Raw genomic sequence first — 20,944 nt, forward strand, 5'->3', positions numbered from 1 at the left:
CTAAACACATGCAAAAGATACCTGAGGCTTTTATAAACTCCCTGCCTGGTTCACAGATGTCAAGAAGGCCATCATTGACACCCTCAAGCAAGAGGGTAAGACCCAGAAAGAAATTTCTCAACAAATAGGCTGTTCCCAGAGTGCTGTATCAAGGCACCTCAATGGTAAGTCTGTTGGAAGGAAACAATGTGGCAGAAAACGCTGTACAACGAGAAGAGGAGACCGGACCCTGAGGAAGATTGTGGAGAAGGACCGATTCCAGACCTTGGGGAACCTGAGGAAGCAGTGGACTGAGTCTGGTGTGGAAACATCCAGAGCCACCGTGCACAGGCGTGTGCAGGAAATGGGCTACAGGTGCCGCATTCCCCAGGTAAAGCCACTTTTGAACCATAAACAGCGGCAGAGGCGCCTGACCTGGGCTACAGAGAAGCAGCACTGGACTGTTGCTAAGTGGTCCCAAGTACTTTTTTCTGATGAAAGCAAATTTTGCATGTCATTCGGAAATCAAGGTGCCAGAGTCTGGAGGAAGACTGGGGAGAAGGAAATGCCAAAATGCCTGAAGTCCAGTGTCAAGTACCCACAGTCAGTGATGGTGTGGGGTGCCATGTCAGCTGCTGGTGTTGGTCCACTGTGTTTCATCAAGGGCAGGGTCAATGCAGCTAGCTATCAGGAGATTTTGGAGCACTTCATGCTTCCATCGGCTGAAATGCTTTATGGAGATGAAGATTTCATTTTTCAGCACGACCTGGCACCTGCTCACAGTGCCAAAACCACTGGTAAATGGTTTACTGACCATGGTATTACTGTGCTCAATTGGCCTGCCAACTCTCCTGACCTGAACCCCATAGAGAATCTGTGGGATATTGTGAAGAGAAAGTTGAGAGACGCAAGACCCAACACTCTGGATGAGCTTAAGGCCGCTATTGAAGCATCCTGGGCCTCCATAACATCTCAGCAGTGTCACAGGCTGATTGCCTCCATGCCACGCCGCATTGAAGCAGTCATTTCTGCCAAAGGATTCCCGACCAAGTATTGAGTGCATAACTGAACATTATTATTTGATGGTTTTTTTGTTTGTTATTAAAAAACACTTTTATTTGATTGGATGGGTGAAATATGCTAATTTATTGAGACAGGTTTTTTGGGTTATCAGGAGTTGTATGCCAAAATCATCAGTATTAAAACAATAAAAGACCTGACAAATTTCAGTTGGTGGATAATGAATCTATAATATATGAAAGTTTAATTATAATCATTACATTATGGTAAATAATGAAATTTAACACTATATGCTAATTTTTTGAGAAGGACCTGTAGTCCTGCCGCTCTAGCTGCCATTCTGACAGAGTCCACAGATGCATCCGATAGGAACGCCGAAGCATTCTGAATTGTCGGTAGCGCTTTCAGAATAGAATCTCTGGATGCCCCGTCCTTCAGCTGAGACTCTAATTGATCTAGCCAGACCATTAATGACCTGGCTGTGCATGTTGCGGCCACGGCTGCTCTGAGGGATCCTGCCGCCATCTCCCAGGTACCTTTTAGGAAGATATCCGCCTTCCTGTCTAGGGGATCTTTGAGGGACCCCATATCCTCAAAGGGTAATGAGGCTTTCTTTGACGCTTTTGCTACTGCCGCGTCCAACTTAGGGGCTTTATCCCATGTATCCACCACCGGATCATCAAAGGGATACCTGCGTTTTAAAGCTGGCGGTAAGGCCCCCTTTTTTTCCGGTTTCTTCCATTCTCGGAGGATCAGTTCTTGGATCTTCTCATTTACCGGGAAAGATCTATGTTTTTTACGATCTAATCCACTAAACATTAACTCCTGTTTTGAGGGCTGTGATTTGGGTTCCTCTATACCCATCGTGCCTCTAACTGATTTGACCACCCTGTCAATCTTATCCAAGGGTAGACAAAATCGTCCAGACTCCTCATCTGATGAAGAGGAGAAAGGACTAGAGAGATAGGTACTTTCTTCTCTTTCCTCATCTGACGAATTAGAGTCCAGAGGCGTCCTATGCTTCGAGCCTTCCGCTTGGGATAGGGATCGTAATGACTCCCTTACTTCAAGCCGGATCATTTCCTTTAAGTTTGCTGTGCTCACGGACTCTTCTGCTACCTAGGGGAGGACAATATAGGTGATAACCACTATCTGACCTAAAGTCACTTCCACCCAACCACTCCTGTAGACCTCACCGTCTGTTGTATACAGGGGGCACATAACTTTTTCAAACAAGAGTCAGGTAAGGGGATTCCACAGAGGGCACACTCCTTATGTTTTGATTTGTCCGAACTCTTCTTCCCCTGGAAAGATAAAGTATAAGGGGCCTGCGTCACAGAGTGAACTTTCACGTAGATCACTTACCCGTGCGCCAAAGTCAAGTACCGGAATCTGAGGGGGTTCTTTCCTAGTCGAAGCTCTGGATCCCTGCTCGGATGAGCTTTTTCGACTGGGCTGGTCGCCTCTATCCTTTTTGGGCTTCTGACGCACCTCGTCTGACAGCTGCTGCTGCTCACCACCACTCTCCATTACGAATTGCGATCAAAAAGCAAGGTTCTGACATTTTAACCTGCTTATATCCCCCTTGGATCCGGTCAGCAGATGGGCCAGCGCTATCCCTATTGGTTCTGGACACCGCAGGGAGGGCAGGAGGGCTGTCGGACGACCCGGCGTCCAGATGCGATGGGCGCCGCCATTTTGGACCGACCGCGCATGCGCAGACGTCCGGCGACCCGGAAGCAGCTACCAAACTCCACCCCCCCACGTCACCGCACCCGGAAACGCTCCAGCACACGCTGAGAGCGGTGCAGGACGCCGGGGACAGATTGGCAGCGCTCCGGAGCTCACCCACACACCTGAGCCCGACACCCGCAGCCACGCCGCACCACTACGCCACCAATGGGAATACTTACCTGCGCCGACGCTGATGGATGCAGGAAATCCTCCGGACTCCGCTCCCTGCTGCGAACGCCACCGACGTGCAATCCAGCAAGGACCACCGTGGCGTCTCCAGGGATCTCCGCACCGGCCGAGGTAGGAGACCCCCCCGCTACCGTAATCGGCCGGCCGGCCTGGGCTTCTGTCTGTAGGCACCCATCCCCTCAGGAACAGGAAACCAACTGAGGCAAGGGAGAGGTACCGCCCTTTTGTATCTGTAGGTTTCCTGTTCCTAATGGGCGGATCCCCTCTCTCGTCGTGCTGTCATGGGAGTCCGAGTAAAATTGTTTTTTTTTCTTATTTCTTGCTAACATGTGGAGGACCGATCAACGCTCTGTAGAAGTGCAGGGCGAAGGTCCTATGTGTAATGCCAAGAGGCGCCCAATGCCCGGGTAGAGTGCGCCTTAAACCCGGAAGGAGCTCTGCTCTGACCTGGTAAACCTAAAAATTGCTGACCGGATTTAGCGAGCATTCGTTGACCTTAGAAGAAGCTAAACGCGAAACGCGCGTCGGGGAAGGCACCGCATATACAGGTTATGTATTCACCTTTTTCTACTATAGTTTACATTTAGGCGCATATTTATGGAGCATTTGCTATGGATTGCACTTTACCCCCTGATAGTCCTTATATCAGTATGGCTATGGTAGTAGTGGCATGATTATAATAGTCTGGGATGTATAAAGTTATTTGCACTATTGCAATTATTTATATGGCACTAAGCACTTATTGCATTACCCCTATATGGCTATATATGTATTAAGCACTGCACTTTGGCTAATTTACCCAGGGCATTTATGTAGTGGTCTTACCCTTGCTATAAGGATTAAGATTGGGATTTATTGCGTCTCATTTTAGACCTAGATGTCAGTTTAATATGTGACTTAACTAAACTATTATTATATGGACTTTTGAATATATATGCCTTGATATTATCCCATATTATCCCGTATATGGCGATACTATTTTTTTGCATTTGTATCTCCGTTTTTGTGGAATTTTTAATCTATTTAATAAAGATATTTTGTTAAACTTTATTTGGAAATCTGGCATTGCCTTCCGTGTTTTGTAGGTGTTTCTTGAGTTCTGGGAAGTGCCATATTTGTAGCCATTTCTTTATATGATCTTTCTGGGAGAGGACTGTATTGCTGGAAAATCCGGAAACTGGAGGATCCATAGACTGAGATGTAGTCAAGTTCGCAGTGAGCTCAGGAGAGAGGGAATGTAGGAAACAGAGACGCTTCCCTTTTTGGAAACGGCTGGACTAAGGATTCCAAGAAAATGACAAGGAAAGACCATTAAATTGAATTAACAAGGAAAGACTTGAGAGTAGGGTACTGTGAACCTGCTAGAGGAAAACGCTGAAGACGTACTGAAAGGGACCTCGGGTGGAACCCTGGATCTCAACCCAGGGATGTAGGCCCTGTTACATCAACAAAACGGCTCAGAACAGGAGAACCGTTTGAAGAGACAACCTCTTGCCTGTCTAAGCAGATAGAACGTACACTACCAGACGACTCAGATCAATCAGGAAGCTAAACTTAAGCGTACAGGGATGAAGATGGTTATAAGGGACTATGGAAAAAGTTGTCTAGATGAGCATTGGGAGGCACAATAGAATATGAGCAGTCAAAGGAGGAGAGTCCATGGAAAACCTGGAGTATGTCAACTCCATGGAAAGTTGGCCCTAGGATGGAGTACATAGGCCCCAGAAGAAAACTTGACTGACAAAAGGAAGATCCTTCCCTATGACAACATGGGAGAACCTATCCGTCCCGGACCCTCAGGAACGGGGAGAGGACTGTAGTGTGTGGATCTACTTACCTAAGTATAAGACACCACACAAACAAGGATAACAGTGAAAAAGATACAAATCCTGCTGAAGGAACGTGTTATCACAAAATTCTTCATTGGATCCAGGCCTGGAGCAGCCTTCCACACTGGACGATGCTTGCGCAGAGTAAGATCCAATTCCTGTCCAAGGAGGGAGAATTCGTTCCTGCCACAGTAGGCAATAAAATCCCGGAGCTGCTTGAGGCTTTATCCTGTGTCTGTAAGAAAGAAGAGGTAAGTACTGACAAATGAATAGGGAGCTCTGGTATTGTGGTAGCTCAAACACCCCTAGGATAGTGCAATGAACAATCATGAGAGTCAAGATATTATATGGGCTCTGACTCCGTAAGAGACAGCCAGAACGTATACACTGTAAATCATTTATGATAGGAGTAATGCACTGGATAGTGCAGATAGAATGAGGACAGCACTGTAACTGACCTACTGGATAGTTTGTGGTAGGCCCGAATAACCAGATAGTGTGGAAAGGCCCCAGGGGAGCAACACGCAATTAAGGCCCAGTGCGTGGCTGAAGAAAAAACTGCAACCATCCAGTACCTGACACCAGCGTGTCCGACCTACCTGAAAGTGGACCGGCCACTTATGCTGCCGCTGAGATCCACCCTGTGGTACCGAGATCCATCCTGTGGTACGTGGTAGAATTTTTGTTTAGCTGTTAATAGACTACAGATGTTATTGGCCATGAAACACGCGGCAGGAGGGGCACCTCTGACAAACCTGAAAGCGGACTGTAACTGCTCGGCAGCCAATCAGAAGTGATGAATACCGGGCACCTCTCTCTGAGCGGTGGCTAGAGGGGAGCCTAAGCAGATGCTGCAAAAGACCCTGAGGTACATGATAGAGGACGTTTCTGATTCACCGGACTGGGGCAGAAGAGCAGGACCAATGCAGCAATCGACCTCGGGCGTGTCTAAACCACTGGAAAGAAGGAAGGCATTGACTAAATGAGTCTGGAAGATGACGCATCTAAAACTTGGATAGCGGATAGAGTACTGCTGCAATTGAACGCGAGGAGCGTGAAGGAAGTGCCTCTTACTTACCTGAATACAGTACAGAACGCCAGTACCACTGCAGCGGTCAATCCAAGACACGTCTGATTTGGTGGAAATATGACAGTTTCAAAATACCGTACTGTACCTGGAAGGTGGTGCTTGTGGAACCTGGATGGCAGATAGAGTGCTGCTACGATCGGCTCTCAGTATCCTGCGACTGAATCAGCATGGAGAGAACCCTGGAGAAGGGTATTGGAGAGAGTAGATTCTGTGTTGCGGTCTAGGTCTGGGTACCTGACGGCATTAGGCAGAATAACAATCTCATGTGTAGTAAGCCGCACCACAAAGCCTGTCCCAATCTGTCTTCTCTCCTGGCTGGGAAAATATTCAGAACTCCCAGGCTCGAGGTCATATGAGGACATCCAGCAGAGGGCGCATCCCCGCGAATGAAGGTAACTACAGGTCATGGACCTACTTTCCATTCATTCGCTGGGGTTTTACAGGCAGGAGCACAGCTGCATTATAGCAGAGCTCCTGCCTGTAAAATAATTTAACCCCTTTAGATGGATTTACATCGTGGGACGTTACAGATCATCGGAAGCTATGAGATATTGTTTTTTTTTTTTTTTTTTCCTTTGTTACAGAGTGAGGGTCTTCAGGTGGATTGAGAGTGGAATAAAATATTACAACAACCTGTGTGTTTATTTCATTAAAATACTTTGCAATATTGTATGTGTTTTATTAACCATTTCATGCTATTGGATTAATAATGGATAGGTGTCATAATTGACATCTCTCCATTATTTATCTGGCTTAATGTCACCTTACAATAGCAAGGTGACATTAACCCTTCATTACCCCATATCCCACCGCTACACGGGAGTGGGAAGAGAGTGGCCAAGTGCCAGAATAGGTGCATCTTCCAGATGTGCCTTTTCTGGGGTGGCTGGGGGCAGGTGTTTTTAGCCAGGTGGGGGGGTTGGGGGGGCAAAAACCGTGGACCCTCTCCAGGCTATTAATATCTGCCCTCAGGTCACTGGCTTTACTACTCTGGCGGAGAAAATTGCGCAGGAGCCCACGCCAATTTTTTTCTGCCATTTAACCCTTTAATAGCTAGAGCGCCCAAATTTTGCACATACATACTACTAACATTAGTAGTGTGGAATATGCAAAAAAAAAAAAAATTGGGGATATGCGATGGTTTACTGCATGTAAACGATGTCTCATATCATGTCGGGTTTAGGAAGGAGATCGCAAAAGCTGGCAATTGAATTACCGGCTTTAAAGCCATCTAGCGCTGGCTGAAATATATAGACAGTATATGTTGTTACAATTTTTTGAGCACATGGATCCATTGTATGTTGGTTTTGCAAGCCTGTGAGAAAATCTCGCAGTACAGATGCCATATGGAGGATGCCATGCGCAAAATACGCTACACACCCTGCCTACGGAGGAGATACGGACCATTATTTTGGGGACTTTTCTGCGTATTACGGCCGTAAATTACGGACCGTATTGTCTTACGCCGAGTGTGACGTCGGTCTAAAGAGCACTTAATGCACCAGTGACTGCACTGCACTAGAGCATCTATCACACCAGCCACTGCATGGCTGAAGAGCACATAATACACCAGTGATGGCATTTTTCTGCTCTAGAGCATTTATTACCCCAGTCACTGCACTGCTCTAGAGCAGATATTACACCAGCACCGTTGGGTTGATGGCTACTCTCACCCTTGAGCCTGCAGATAGTGCTGTCCCTCAGCTTTATTTTGCTGTGCCTGGCTTGTGCACGAGCAGGTGCCAGAAGGTTAGAGAGAAGATAATTCTGCAGCGCAGCTACTCACAGTGGTTGACCTGTTTTCAGCTTCCAGGCTGTAGGACAGCTGGAAGAGGAAGGTCCCACGGGAAAGACATTCGGTCCCAGAAGGTGGAAAATGGCGGCCGTGAGAAGATGCCCTGGCTCCGGAGGGTAAAAGCGTGCGTTACAGGGACACGCTGAAAAACCCCACTCTGTACAAGGAGACTGACAAGCCTGGAAGAGGGGTAGAGTCAAGTGCCGGGTTCAGGAAGCTAAAGATGGCGCCGCCTCAGATGCATAGAGATGAAGCTGAGGGGGGCGGGGTTATAACAGGCCAGTTGTGCAAGCTACACAGGCCAGGAGGAACTGAGAAGCAGGTGGGAAAAAAGCCTGCCTGAAGAGGACCAAGAAAGGGGTGGAGTCAGCGCTGCAGCTAGGCCCGAGTGAAGCTGGGACCTAGATTACTGCTGGTAACCACCGGAGCGGCGCCGTGCCTGGAGCCCCCAAAATTTAAGGGGGGGGGGGAAGTTCCCCAATGCCCAACTCCACAGCTAGGCCCAGGAGAAGCTGGGACCTAGATTACTACTGATGACGCCGGAGCATGGGGGGGGGGTGAGCGGCGTGGTCACTATTAAAATAAAGGAAAAAAAAATTGATCTTTCCCGCAGCTGGGGGGAGAAAGTACCTCCTCATCCAAGAAAGGTTGCACGTCCGATATCCAGCATTGTGGGACATCCGCGTCTCGTCAAACCGACAGGCTCTGGTGGGCGAGTGGGTGGGAGACGGCGACAGGACCAACAATTGGATCACCTGAACACACTTCTGTGTTAGGGGCTGGGGTCCTGCCGACTAGACATAAGGATACAGGGTGGCAGTACACACCGTACTCCTAGTCTTTGTGTGAATACAGTAGTGACCGTTCACACTGTATCCCCTCTGTGGTACCTGAAAAGGAACTATGCACACTGAGGTAGATATGGGTCTAATGAAAGACCTGTGTCCACCTACTACTGACACCAAGCTAAACTGAATATCCTACTTCCTGTCGGTGGGGTGTACACGGCAGCGGCGCTAAGTTTATTTGCATAGTGACAGCAGCATACATCCATGGTTTCCTGTGTCCCCCCCCCCCCCCCCCATGAAGCGATAGAGAAACCCATGTAGCTATGGCCTCTTTCACACTTGTCGTTTGGCCAACGTCGCAATGCGTCGTTTGAGAAAAAACGCATCCTGCAAAGTTGCCCGCAGGATGTTTTTTTTCCCCCATAGACTTGCATTAGCGACGCAATCTTTGCATCTGTCGTGCAACGGCTGCGTCGTGATTTTGCAGCCCGTCGTGATGAAAAAAAAAAAAACCATTCAATGTAACATTTTTTTTGTCTATTGGAACTGCCATTTCCGACCGCGCATGCACGGCCAGAACTCTGCCCCCTCCTCCCCGGAACGCATAATGGGCAGCGGATGCGTCTGAAAACTGCATCTGCTGCCCACGTTGTGCACTACGTCTGTCAGGCCGACTGAAATGTGAAAAAGGCCTATGCATTACTGGTGCACATGTTGCTACAGTTATATTCCAATTTAAAAAAAAACAACAACTTCTAAACAGCAACTTTCAAATTTACTAATTCTGCACAGTTCCTACAATGCCCACTACATTTTGTAGCTCGTTGCCCAAGATACCCATCACATGCACTGTGCTTACAAGTAGAGGTGAGCAAACTGTAAGAGTTCATGGTTCCTACCAGACACCCTAAACATAGCCTGAGTGAGTGAGGAACATTAACCATCTTACAGCACCCAAGTTTGGGTCTCCGTTCAATTTTATGGTGTTCGGGTTCAAAGTTGGAGGTAGTCCTGGTACCCGACCATTGGAGAGAAGTCCTGTCAAACCCGAACATCCACTCATCCCTACTCCCAAGCCATTTTAATTTTGTAAGCACTACGCTGAACTTGGCTAGGATTCCTTGAGCGTGCTGTTCTAGTGCCCAATCCTCACGATGCTGTGCTACTGCGAAGGCAAGGCTGACTATGGCAACATCAGTTCAGGTAAGGGGTTCCAGATACCGGTGGTTCATGCTGTTGCTCAAGCAGTAGCATCAACTTCCTTAAAGCAAAAGTATAGTTCGGGTGCGAAAAGAAATGGGATAAACTTCGAAAAGTGAGTAAAAGAATAAAAACGCCACCGTGTCTTACCAATCCCATCTGCTCCAGTCTACAGATGAAGAAAAACAAAAGACAATACTAGGGGGAAGAAAACTTATTTTATTTCTTGTTTTTAGACCAAATTTTTTTGTTACTTGAAATTTATAATCCAATTCAGTTTGGGCATTTTTGAAACACAGAACTATGGAATAGAGGGAATATGTAAACCTAATATGCCAATTATTTTCTTTTTCTCCATAGTTCATGAGTGCTGCCGACACATTCTTCATGTATAAATAGATGAATTTTACATACAGGTCTCACATTGTAACAATTGTAGAGTAAGTGAATACAGCACAGCAGTATTCAAGAAATGCTTGCCTATAACAAATCAATGGAGAAGACAAAACAAAAAATACAGATTACGTAATCATTTGATGCATGCTTTTGGGATGGAAATGTTCTTTGCTATTAAAGCAGACCCGTAGCAGTACTGATTCGCAGACAGCCACCTGCTATTGAAATGCAAGATTGTCACTATTAAAGCTTTACAGTTAACATTCTTGTACAGGTACAAATGACTCATGAAATACACAATTTACTGCAAAATTGGGTGACTTTCATTGCACTATAAGTGTAAAGAAGTCTTTATGGGGTGACAGTTAACGTGCCATTCATCTCAGACGATTAGAATTTATTTTTGTATTTAAAAAAATTATGCATTGCACATTAGACAGTTTGTTTCCATTGCACTAATAAAAATGGGCTCTACAAGGTATGAATAGAGTCTCAAAAGCAATACAGGAGGCACAAAAAAAAAAAAAAGTGCCAACTTTGCAGGCACAAGTTACTTGTTTTGACCAATTTCCAATGAAAGCATTGTAAGTTTAATACTGATGCCACACGTAACATGAAGAAAGCTAACCAAAGGCATGGTCACACAGCTGTATATAAATACTTTAAAATTTATAATAAAAAATCCACACATCTCAGCCAAGTAAGAAAGCCTTTTCAATTGTGTGGTATTTTCACATTAGATCACTTACTGTTTTTGACCGCCTCTCCCCTCCCCCCAAGAACTATACAGGAAATCATTTCCAGCCCAGCGAATGCATCTGAATGTTAATTTAACAACAGCCCCAATTTATCATTTGCAATTTTTTTTTTTTTTGCCGTCTTCAAAACGTTTTACGCGAGTTCATGAATTTTGCGCAAAAATAAAACATGCTGGCTTTTTTTGCACAAAATGGATATTTGAAAACCCAATGACTTCATTTTTTTTTTTTGCACAAATTAAGATTGGAGTACAATTGCACAAAATTGAAAGTTTTGGAAAAAAAAAAAAAAATGACCAAGGGCTCATTCACATGTCGGTATTTTCCACGTACGAGAAAAAAAAGTCAGACTATTCTGATCAGTGCTGTCCAAGTGTCGCTTTCTTGTACCTGGAAGACATTTGCAGAGCCCCACAGAATATAAGCATAAGTGCCATCCTTGAAAATCATAGATCGTACAGGAAAAAAAAAAAAAAAAAAAAAACACGAATTTGTGAACGAGCCTTGTGGCTGAAACATCTGAAGTATACAAAGACAATTGGAGATGTAAACTTAGTCCGTTAGAATCATTTTTTTTTTTCCTTGCAGAGGAAGAAAACAATGCTGAATCGAGGCTGCCCTAGCCTGTAAATTACAAGTTTACAAGTCACAGTCCACCTATACGAAACATTACAAAGTCTTGTGCAAACTGATCTGGTTAAAAAAAAAAAATTTTAGCATCATTTTGGATAGAACTGGACCACACAAAGAAAAGTGCAATTCTCACATGGAAAATTAAGAGTCCATTATACCTGCAGAACATTGTAGAAGGATATCAATCTTAGACAACTCATTATTTAAAGGAATGTCCAGTCTTTTGATAACAGGAATCCAAGTTGTCAAAGAGGTAAGGCAGTTGTTGAAAGTATTAGAGCATTCAAGTTGGGCTTGGGTTATTCCACCTTCACAGATTTTTTTTTTTTTTTTTTTGGGGGGTGAGGAAGAGGGGTGTTCATGGGAGGAGATATCCAAATATGGATAATGGAATATTCACAAGTCATGGAATAAAGGCCCACACAGTGCAACTCATGTAATCTGAGCAACATTTCATATATACTCATTAAACTATAACATCTATTTACAGCGTCACTAGACCGAGCAGTGGAGTACTCGGTCTGCAAAATAGAAAAATACATCTATTTATGCAAAAACAATGTGTTACCATCAAATTGGAGCAGCTTTTTTTTTTTTAGTTTTTTTTGTTTATGTATAAAATAATTAAATGCTTCATTTGCACCAATCCCACGACAGAACCAGTTAGGCTACGTTCACATTTGCGTTGGTGGGCGCAGCGTCATCGACGCATGTGTCATGCGCCCCTATCTTTAACATGGGGGGGGGGGGGGGTGCATGGACATGTGCCGGTATGCTTTGTATTGCATTTTACGATGCATGCGTCAATTTCACGCACCAGACAGGGCACGGACGACACTACTTATAGCGTTTTTCCCTGCGCCAAAATTCATGAACACTACTATTTTAGGTCAACGCATGCGTCAAAAAATGCAGCGTTGTGTATATGTGTTGTGGGTTGCATCGACGCTGCGCCCAACGCAAATGTGAACGTAGCCTTACAACTGATAACACGAGAACGTGTACATATTTATACTGGCACTTTGTGCAAAGGCTACACTCACACTTGTGTTCTTTTAACAAAATATTCAATATTTGAAGCCATGGCTTTTGCATGACTACATTCAGCAGTATGTACTAAAAAATACTTTATATCTGCAGACTTTCCTGCTTTCATTTACATATGCTACAACTTTTACAGGTATTTACAGAACTGATTAGTTCGTGTTACTACAAGCTAGCTTGGAGAATTGCAGAGTAGCAGCAAAGATAATCACCATAAGAGGGGAAAATATTAAAAAAAAAACTCAATTACACTATGTTACAGGGAACAAAATATATATAAAAAATAAGTAGGTCAAGTCAACTTGTTTTGGAACTTCTGGTACAACACAAGGAAATATCAATAATATTTCATAACGGTTATTAAGATGCAAATATTTAGGTGGTCCGTGTCCTACACACGGACATGTCAGCTGTAGACGTAGGTGGAGTTCAGCTATAAATTTACACCAATTTTTGGAATTATAGAAAATCTTTTGGACAATTGTCACGCCTCCACAGAGCCCTACCCATTTAAGAGGTTTTATATTTCTGTGAACATGCCTCTTAACTTTGAAAGTGCTAAAATGAACCCTAAACCTGAAAGGTTTTTTGTTTTGGAACTTTACATACAATTGGACATCTAATATTTCCTGGATGAGGATAGAGTAAAAAAAAAAAAATTATTCATATTGCTATTAAAAGGCTAAGGACATAAAGTGACCAATATCACAAGTGTAGATCATATTAGCACATCTTCAAAACTTAAAAAAAAATATATATATATATATTTTTTTTTTAAGATATATTTTATATACACACACACGCACACTCTGTCTCAAGACACCATACATTAGCAGAGACTAAAAAGGGAAGGGAGTGGTGGTACAACCAGAGCTGAGGGGTAATAAAAAGAGAAAGGGAGTCAGTGGACAACCAGAAACAAGAGGCAGAGGCCAAAAGTTATTTTGGCAGTAACTAGCAGTGCAAACATGCAGTTCAGTTGGCACATATAAAAAGAAAAATTTGCTATAAAAAAAACAAAACAAAAGCCAGACATTAAGCCTTTGTCCTTACAAAATTAAAGCATACAGAGGGGGGGGGGGGGGGATGGGGGGAGAGAAGCTGTGAATGTAAAGTCATCCCTGCAGACCCCACAGAATATGCAAAACAGTGAAGCTCATCTGAAGGCTAGCTGGACAGTGCTACTCGTTGCAAGCCAGCCTTCAATGAATTCACAGTTATGTCAAGTGCAAAGTATTGCATGAACAAAAATTTAAGTAGATGAACAAGTTCATTGAGATATGATCAAAATCTGCTGAAAAAACAAACAAAGTTGATTCCCATGCAGAAATCTTCACAGAAGTTTCTCCAGATACTTCAGTCTTGCTCCTTAGCAAGTTTAGGCAGAGCAGAAATAAACCAATATGGACTATGTGCCTAGTGATGGGAAAAAAAAAAAAAAACAACAAAAACCCCGAAGTGAGTCTTTAGCTTGCTACTCTGCAATTGTCTGTAAATGCTGTATTGGTTTGGTCCAAGATGCTCAGGCCTGGACCTTCAGCAAGGTTTTTAGCTGGAAGGACATAAATTCTTTATCGACAGGATTACAAGACAGATGTACCCAGTGGCTTGGAGGTTTTGGAAGAACACTTGGTGATGGTGGCTCACTAAATTTGGCACCAGCATAATTCTGGTTATTCAAGAGGTGATTGGATCCATGGAAACCAGAATTCCAGTTCTGGTTTGGAAACCGGTTATTATTGATGACTCTGTTCTGCATGGCCTGCCATGCTAGCCCGGCTGGACCACGTCCTCTGTCTTTACTGTGAGATGTATTCATGGTTTGATTGTTACGTTCTAATAATGTCTGCCGGTTGCTACGTTTGCCAACACTAGGTCTATGCTGATGAACAGGAATGTTACATCGCTCACCTCCACCCATCTTCAAAATTGATGTCACCTATAAAAAAAAAAAATATATATATATACACACATAAAAATTTTAGCCATGTCATCACACCCACACCATTTACAACATACACCATCTAATGTTATGTGACATTATGTCATGCTCTTAAGACCCCAGCAGGGAAGAATTGTGAAGCCGCTTGTTGTAGGCATACACTGGATTCTGGATTCTCAGCTCCCTCAATTAATATATTAGTTAGGGTATGTTTCCATGTTCAGTATTTGCTGCGGATTGGACGCGTAATCTATATCAATCTGACGTAGGGTGCAGCAGCCCGGGAGCCTTCTAGGAAATTTCCCACGATCTATGAACATCCAGCAGAGGGCGCCTCACCGCAAATGAAGCTAAATATAGCTCATTGATCTATATTTAGACTCATTCCCTGGGGTTTTGCAGCGAGGAGCAGCCTGCATTAGCAAAGCTCCTTGCTGCAAAATGTTTTAACCCCTTCAGAAGGATTTACATCGTTGGAGGTTACAGATCTGCGGAGGGTAAGTATATTGTTGGTTTATTATGTTTTTTCTTTCACAGAACGAGGGTCTTCAGTGATTGGATTGGGCGTAGAATAAAATACTCCAACAACCATTGTTTTTATTTCATTAAAATAATTTTAAATAATGTGTTTGTGTTTTATTTAACCCTTTCATTCAATTGGATTAATAATGGATAGGTGTCATAATTGACGCCTCTCCATTATTAATTAGGCTTAATGTCACCTTACAATAGCAAGGTGGCATTAACCCTTCATTACCCCATATCCCACCGCTACACGGGAATGGGAAGAGAGTGGCCAAGTGCCAGAATAGGCGCATCTTCCAGATGTGCCTTTTCTGGGGTGGCTGGGGGCAGATATTTTTAGCCAGGGGGGGCCAATAACCGTGGACCCTCTCCAGGCTATTAATATCTGCCCTCAGTCACTGGCTTTACTACTCTGGCGGAGAAAATTGCGCGGGAGCCCACGCCAATTTTTTCCGCCATTTAACCCTTTATTTTAAGAGCTAGAACGGCCAAATTTTGCAGATACACACTACTGACATTAGTAGTGTGGAATCTGCAAAAAAAAAATGGAGAGAAGACATGGTTTACTGTATGTAAACCATGTCTCAAATCATGTCGGGTTTTAGGAAGGAGAAAGAAAAAGCCGGTAATTGAATTACCGGCTTTCAAGCTGTATAGCGCTGGAATAAATAGTAATATATATACATATATGTGTCTCACTGACATATATATATATATATATATATATATATATATATATATACACACACACCTATTCTATGTGTACACATTTATTCTACCTATTGGACTGTAAGCTGTCAGTGTGATTTTACTGTACACCGCACTGAATTACCGGCTTTTCTCTCTAACAGCGCTGCGTATTTCTCGCAAGTCACACTGCTTGTCCGTGTGAAATCCGTATTTTTCACGCTTCCATAGACTTTCATTGGCGTATTTCTTGCGCAGTACGGTGACAAACGCAGCATGCTGCGATTTTGTACGGCCGTAGAAAGCCGTATAATACTGATCAGTAAAATACGGCAGATAGGAGCAGGGGCATAGAGAATAATTATGCCGTATTTTTTGCGAGTTTTACGGACGTAGTTTCTGCGCTCTTACGTCCGTAAAACTCGCAAGTGTGAAGCCGGCCTAAGATGTTAGCCATCGGTGTGCAAAGAAGCCATAGACCCTAATCAGTCTGTGCCACGTGTTAAATAAAACCACATGTGAATGAGCCCTCACATGGATGGCACAATGCTCTATGCGAACAAAATAATAAATTATATATATATATATATATATATATTAATGTATAGAAGTAAAATGTTATGGTAGGGGGACCCCCTACACAAAAAAAAAAAAAAAAAAAAAAAACACACTAATGCTAAATCAGTGAACAGTTCATCTTGCCAGAGTAAGGGATATTTAATAAGCACTGGTTATATTTGCTTTCTATTAAATCCATACTCTGGGCATGCAGAAACTATTTCTCAGGGTCTCGGGACCTAGAACCCCACAAATCTGCTTATAATTATTATAAAAGGAAATTATATTACTTTTATGCTTTAGACATTATTTTCTATGCTTTGTCCCTCCTGTGTTGTTACCCTTCCCAGTGTTAGTAGATACATTTGTGGTCTAACTTTAGTTGAAACTGGACTTTGTAATTTTTTTTTTTTTTCCTCATAGTCCAGTTTCAAAAAGATAGTCGGCAAATGTATCTAGTAACTGTGGGAGGGGTAACAGGAGGGACAAAGCATAGAGAGCAATATCCCTTTCCGGCAATAACGGCTCTTCATATAAAGCCAGCAGCAGCTATTTACCTTGCAGCAGATCCGTCAAATGCCTCCACTCCTCCTCCAGATCCCAGATGCAGTAAGGACTGGATTACCCTCTGTGATCCACACTTCCACTTGCCAGACTGTTTTTGCATGGGCCAGTGAAGATCCAAAACAAACATGAATCCCCTTGGCAGAAAGCTGCTGGGGATAGCGAGAACTGAAGTCTGTACAGCTGTTAAAAAAAATAAAAGTCAGGAGGAGCAACAAGGTGCAGTGCACACACACTACACAGGAGGGGCAGTGTACACACACACACACACACACTACACAGGAGGGGCAGTGTACACACACTACACAGGAGGGGCAGTGTACACACACACACACACTACACAGAGGGGCAGTGTACACACACACACACACTACACAGAGGGGCAGTGTACACACACACTCACTACACAGAGGGGCAGTGTACACACACACACTACACAGAGGGGCAGTGTACACACACACACTACACAGAGGGGCAGTGTACACACACACACTACACAGAGGGGCAGTGTACACACACACACTACACAGAGGGGCAGTGTACACACACACACACACACTACACAGAGGGGCAGTGTACACACACACTACACAGAGGGGCAGTGTACACACACTACACAGAGGGGCAGTGTACACACACACACACACTACACAGAGGGGCAGTGTACACACACACACTACACAGAGGGGCAGTGTACACACACACACACTACACAGAGGGGCAGTGTACACACACACACACTACACAGAGGGGCAGTGTACACACACACACACACACACTACACAGAGGGGCAGTGTACACACACACACACACTACACAGAGGGGCAGTGTACACACACACTCACTACACAGAGGGGCAGTGTACACACACACACTACACAGAGGGGCAGTGTACACACACACACTACACAGAGGGGCAGTGTACACACACACACTACACAGAGGGGCAGTGTACACACACACACACACACTACACAGAGGGGCAGTGTACACACACACTCACTACACAGAGGGGCAGTGTACACACACACACTACACAGAGGGGCAGTGTACACACACACACACAGAGGGGCAGTGTACACACACACACACACAGAGGGGCAGTGTACACACACACACACACTACACAGAGGGGCAGTACACACACACACACTACACAGAGGGGCAGTACACACACACACTACACAGAGGGGCAGTACACACACACTACACAGAGGGGCAGTACACACACACTACACAGAGGGGCAGTACACACACACACTACACAGAGGGGCAGTACACACACACTACACAGAGGGGCAGTACACACACACACACAGACACACACACACACACTACACAGAGGGGCAGTACACACACACACACTACACAGAGGGGCAGTACACACACACACTACACAGAGGGGCAGTACACACACACTACACAGAGGGGCAGTACACACACACACTACACAGAGGGGCAGTACACACACACACTACACAGAGGGGCAGTACACACACACACTACACAGAGGGGCAGTACACACACACACTACACAGAGGGGCAGTACACACACACACTACACAGAGGGGCAGTACACACACACTACACAGAGGGGCAGTACACACACTACACAGAGGGGCAGTACACACACACACACAAAATACAGAAGCAGTGTCGTACATATAAAACAATATTATATAAATATTTGTTTAGTTCCTTTGTTCCAAAAGCATAAATGTGAACATCTAATATATGGTACAAAATGGGGGGGGGGGTAATATAGAATATATAAATATTATACTGTACCAAAACAAAGAGCAAACACCAGCATCACTAAGTAATCAGTATTTCCCCCAGACGAGCAGTATGAAGCCCCTAGCACAGCAATGGGGGGCACATACATACATACAGTCGGTTGCCGCTGGGGTCACACTTGGAAAGTTCGGGGTGAAAGTACAGGATGACGTAAGCGACGCAGGGGAACAAAGAAGTAGAGACGAGCCAGCTAAACATGGCGCCCGAGCAGGAGGGGCAGGAACTTACCGAGACTTCCTTCCACAACACTGACTCGTCGCCTCTCTGCCCTCCGCTATGGTGAACTCGCGCACCGGGACGGTAACTCCACAATGAGGTGGCCGCTTGTCGCCCCCTCCTCAGCACCTTCCTTCCTCTCTCTCCCTTCGCGTCCAACTCACAACTCTCAGCTCGACCTTCCCAGCTAAAGAGACAAATATGGAGCGTTGCCTCCACCTTACTCGCGTCCTAACCAATGGGAGAGAAGAGTGACTCCCGCCCGGCCAATCAGAACGCCTATTACGTGAGTGGCGCCTGTTGCGGTGCGGCTTCGGACTTCTGCTCTCTGGCTCCGCCTCCTGTTTCCATTTCGTGTCTCTTGTTATTGTGTGAGGGGGGAGGGGAAGGAAGCAAAACAAAGTCTGGAGGCTGGAGACAAACTTGCACACGGTTGCGACATTTGCCTGGAAACAAGAAACGGGGTCCATGGAGTCGTGTACAAGCGAAAATGCCTGCTTGCTTTGCTGTTAGTAATGGAGGTGCTATAGGATAAAGTACCTGAGATATTATACTGTGATTATGGCAGGAGGGCGAAAAACTGAAATAAACCGAAAATGAGACTGGAGACAGAACACGGCTTGTTGATATAAGAAAAAGTAGAAATTATGAAGTATAGTCACATCTAAAACGAGGAATGAAGGAAGGGCCCACACACAAGCGCTTACAGTCAATAAGTAACTAGGGGACATTTTAGTTTTAGAATTCGTCTCAGCGCCAGCAATGGGAAAATTTGTCTTGGCGCCAAAACGGATCTCCCAACTAATCATGAGAACCGGGGCTCTGGAGTGACCCCTGCGAGTGGGGCAGTGGTCGATCACAAGCAGTGCCGCTCTATCCAATCTTCTAGGAGCGCCGGAGATCAGTCGAGCGAGCGCAAGCTCGAGCATTCCCACTAACCTATAAATACTGGGTCCGGTGGACCTCTAGTGAGGTTGTTTTCGTCATGGAAGGTACATATCCATCCGTTTCGGTAGCCCCTCCATCCTCAGTGTATCGCGAGATGTGGCGTCAACTACGCGTGCCACAGCGAGGTTGAGAATGGATCAGCAGTGCTAAGCATTGCTCTATTCGGTTTTCACGAATGGTGGGGGTCCCAGCAGTTGGGAAGTTATTCCCTATCCTGTGTATAAGGTATTATTATTATTTATTTCTATAGCACCATTGATTCCATGGTGCTGTACATGAGATATTTTCCAAACAAGGGTGCTGTCCCTTTAATACAGTAATTATCGCCAATAACGCCTTTTTATGGTAGTCGGTAATAAACCTTATACTTCAGCACCGCCTTTTTACAACAGCTTTTAAGAATAATATCGCACTTCCACACCACCCGGTAAAGGGCCACCAATCGGTAAAGATTTACAGATCGGTGGTGATTTAGCAGGCAGTTTACACAGGGAAATCCGTCTCATCGATCTGCAATATATTGTTCAGGGCGCAGAGGCTGACATTGTTTTCAGCAGTGCATTGTCCTGTGTAAACCGCTCAAAAGATCAAGTCACCCGACGAACGAGAAAAATGGTCGACAGCGTGTTTTTATCAGCAGGAATATCGTGTGTGTTCCTTTACATGAAGGTCATGAATGAAGGTCGTGGTGGGCAGCTGACAGTAAGAAACTTAGGGTATGTTTCCACGTTCAGGAAACGCTGCGTGTTTGACGCTGCATAGAGCCACAGCGTCATACACGCAGCGTCCAGATGTTACAGCATAGTGGAGGGCATTTAATGAAATTCCGTCTCCACTATGCGTGGCAACACGCATCCAGCAGCCCTGCGATTCCGGACATGCGGCGCGTGTCCTCTGTAGTACTCCGCAGGCGTGTACTACGGAGGACAGATAATGAACTTCAATCCAATATTCTAACAGTTGGCACCGCGCTTAGGTTATTCAAATAATCCAGGTGACCTAAGCCTGGCCACCGGGGCACGATCACCCCAATTACGCTGGTAAGAAACAGCGTGTATCACAATGGACAAACAATGTGCTAAAAGTTGTCCTGGTAAAATGCTGCCACTATGCCCCCTAACATGTGGAAGCACTATAACCCCAAATGGTGAGAAATGACCGCACATATAATGGCTAGAACCGCAAGAGAAAGGTAGATCTCTTACCGTGTGCTGCAATGGTATGCGTGCCCCGCTGATACTAGTGGATGTGT

General features: G+C 44.9%; 1 protein-coding gene across 1 annotated transcript; it reads right to left on the bottom strand.

Moving 5' to 3' along the window:
- Positions 1-13,826: 13,826 nt before the first annotated feature.
- On the bottom strand, positions 13,827-18,939 carry PNRC2 (proline rich nuclear receptor coactivator 2). The gene is made up of 3 exons (XM_069756948.1): positions 18,757-18,939; positions 16,725-16,914; positions 13,827-14,394 (listed from the first exon to the last, which is right to left on the bottom strand). The coding sequence occupies exon 3, from the start codon at positions 14,374-14,376 to the stop codon at positions 13,978-13,980; it is 399 nt and encodes a 132-aa protein (XP_069613049.1). The 5' UTR covers positions 14,377-14,394; positions 16,725-16,914; positions 18,757-18,939; the 3' UTR covers positions 13,827-13,977.
- Between the last annotated feature and the right edge of the window lie 2,005 nt (positions 18,940-20,944).

This window comes from Ranitomeya imitator, chromosome 3 (genome assembly GCF_032444005.1).
Source record: "Ranitomeya imitator isolate aRanImi1 chromosome 3, aRanImi1.pri, whole genome shotgun sequence".
Lineage (NCBI taxonomy): Eukaryota > Metazoa > Chordata > Amphibia > Anura > Dendrobatidae > Ranitomeya > Ranitomeya imitator.

Coding starts and splice junctions, on each gene's coding strand:
- PNRC2 (XM_069756948.1), bottom strand. CDS start 14,376: ATGGGTGGAGGTGAGCGATGTAACATTCCTGTTCATCAGCATAGACCT.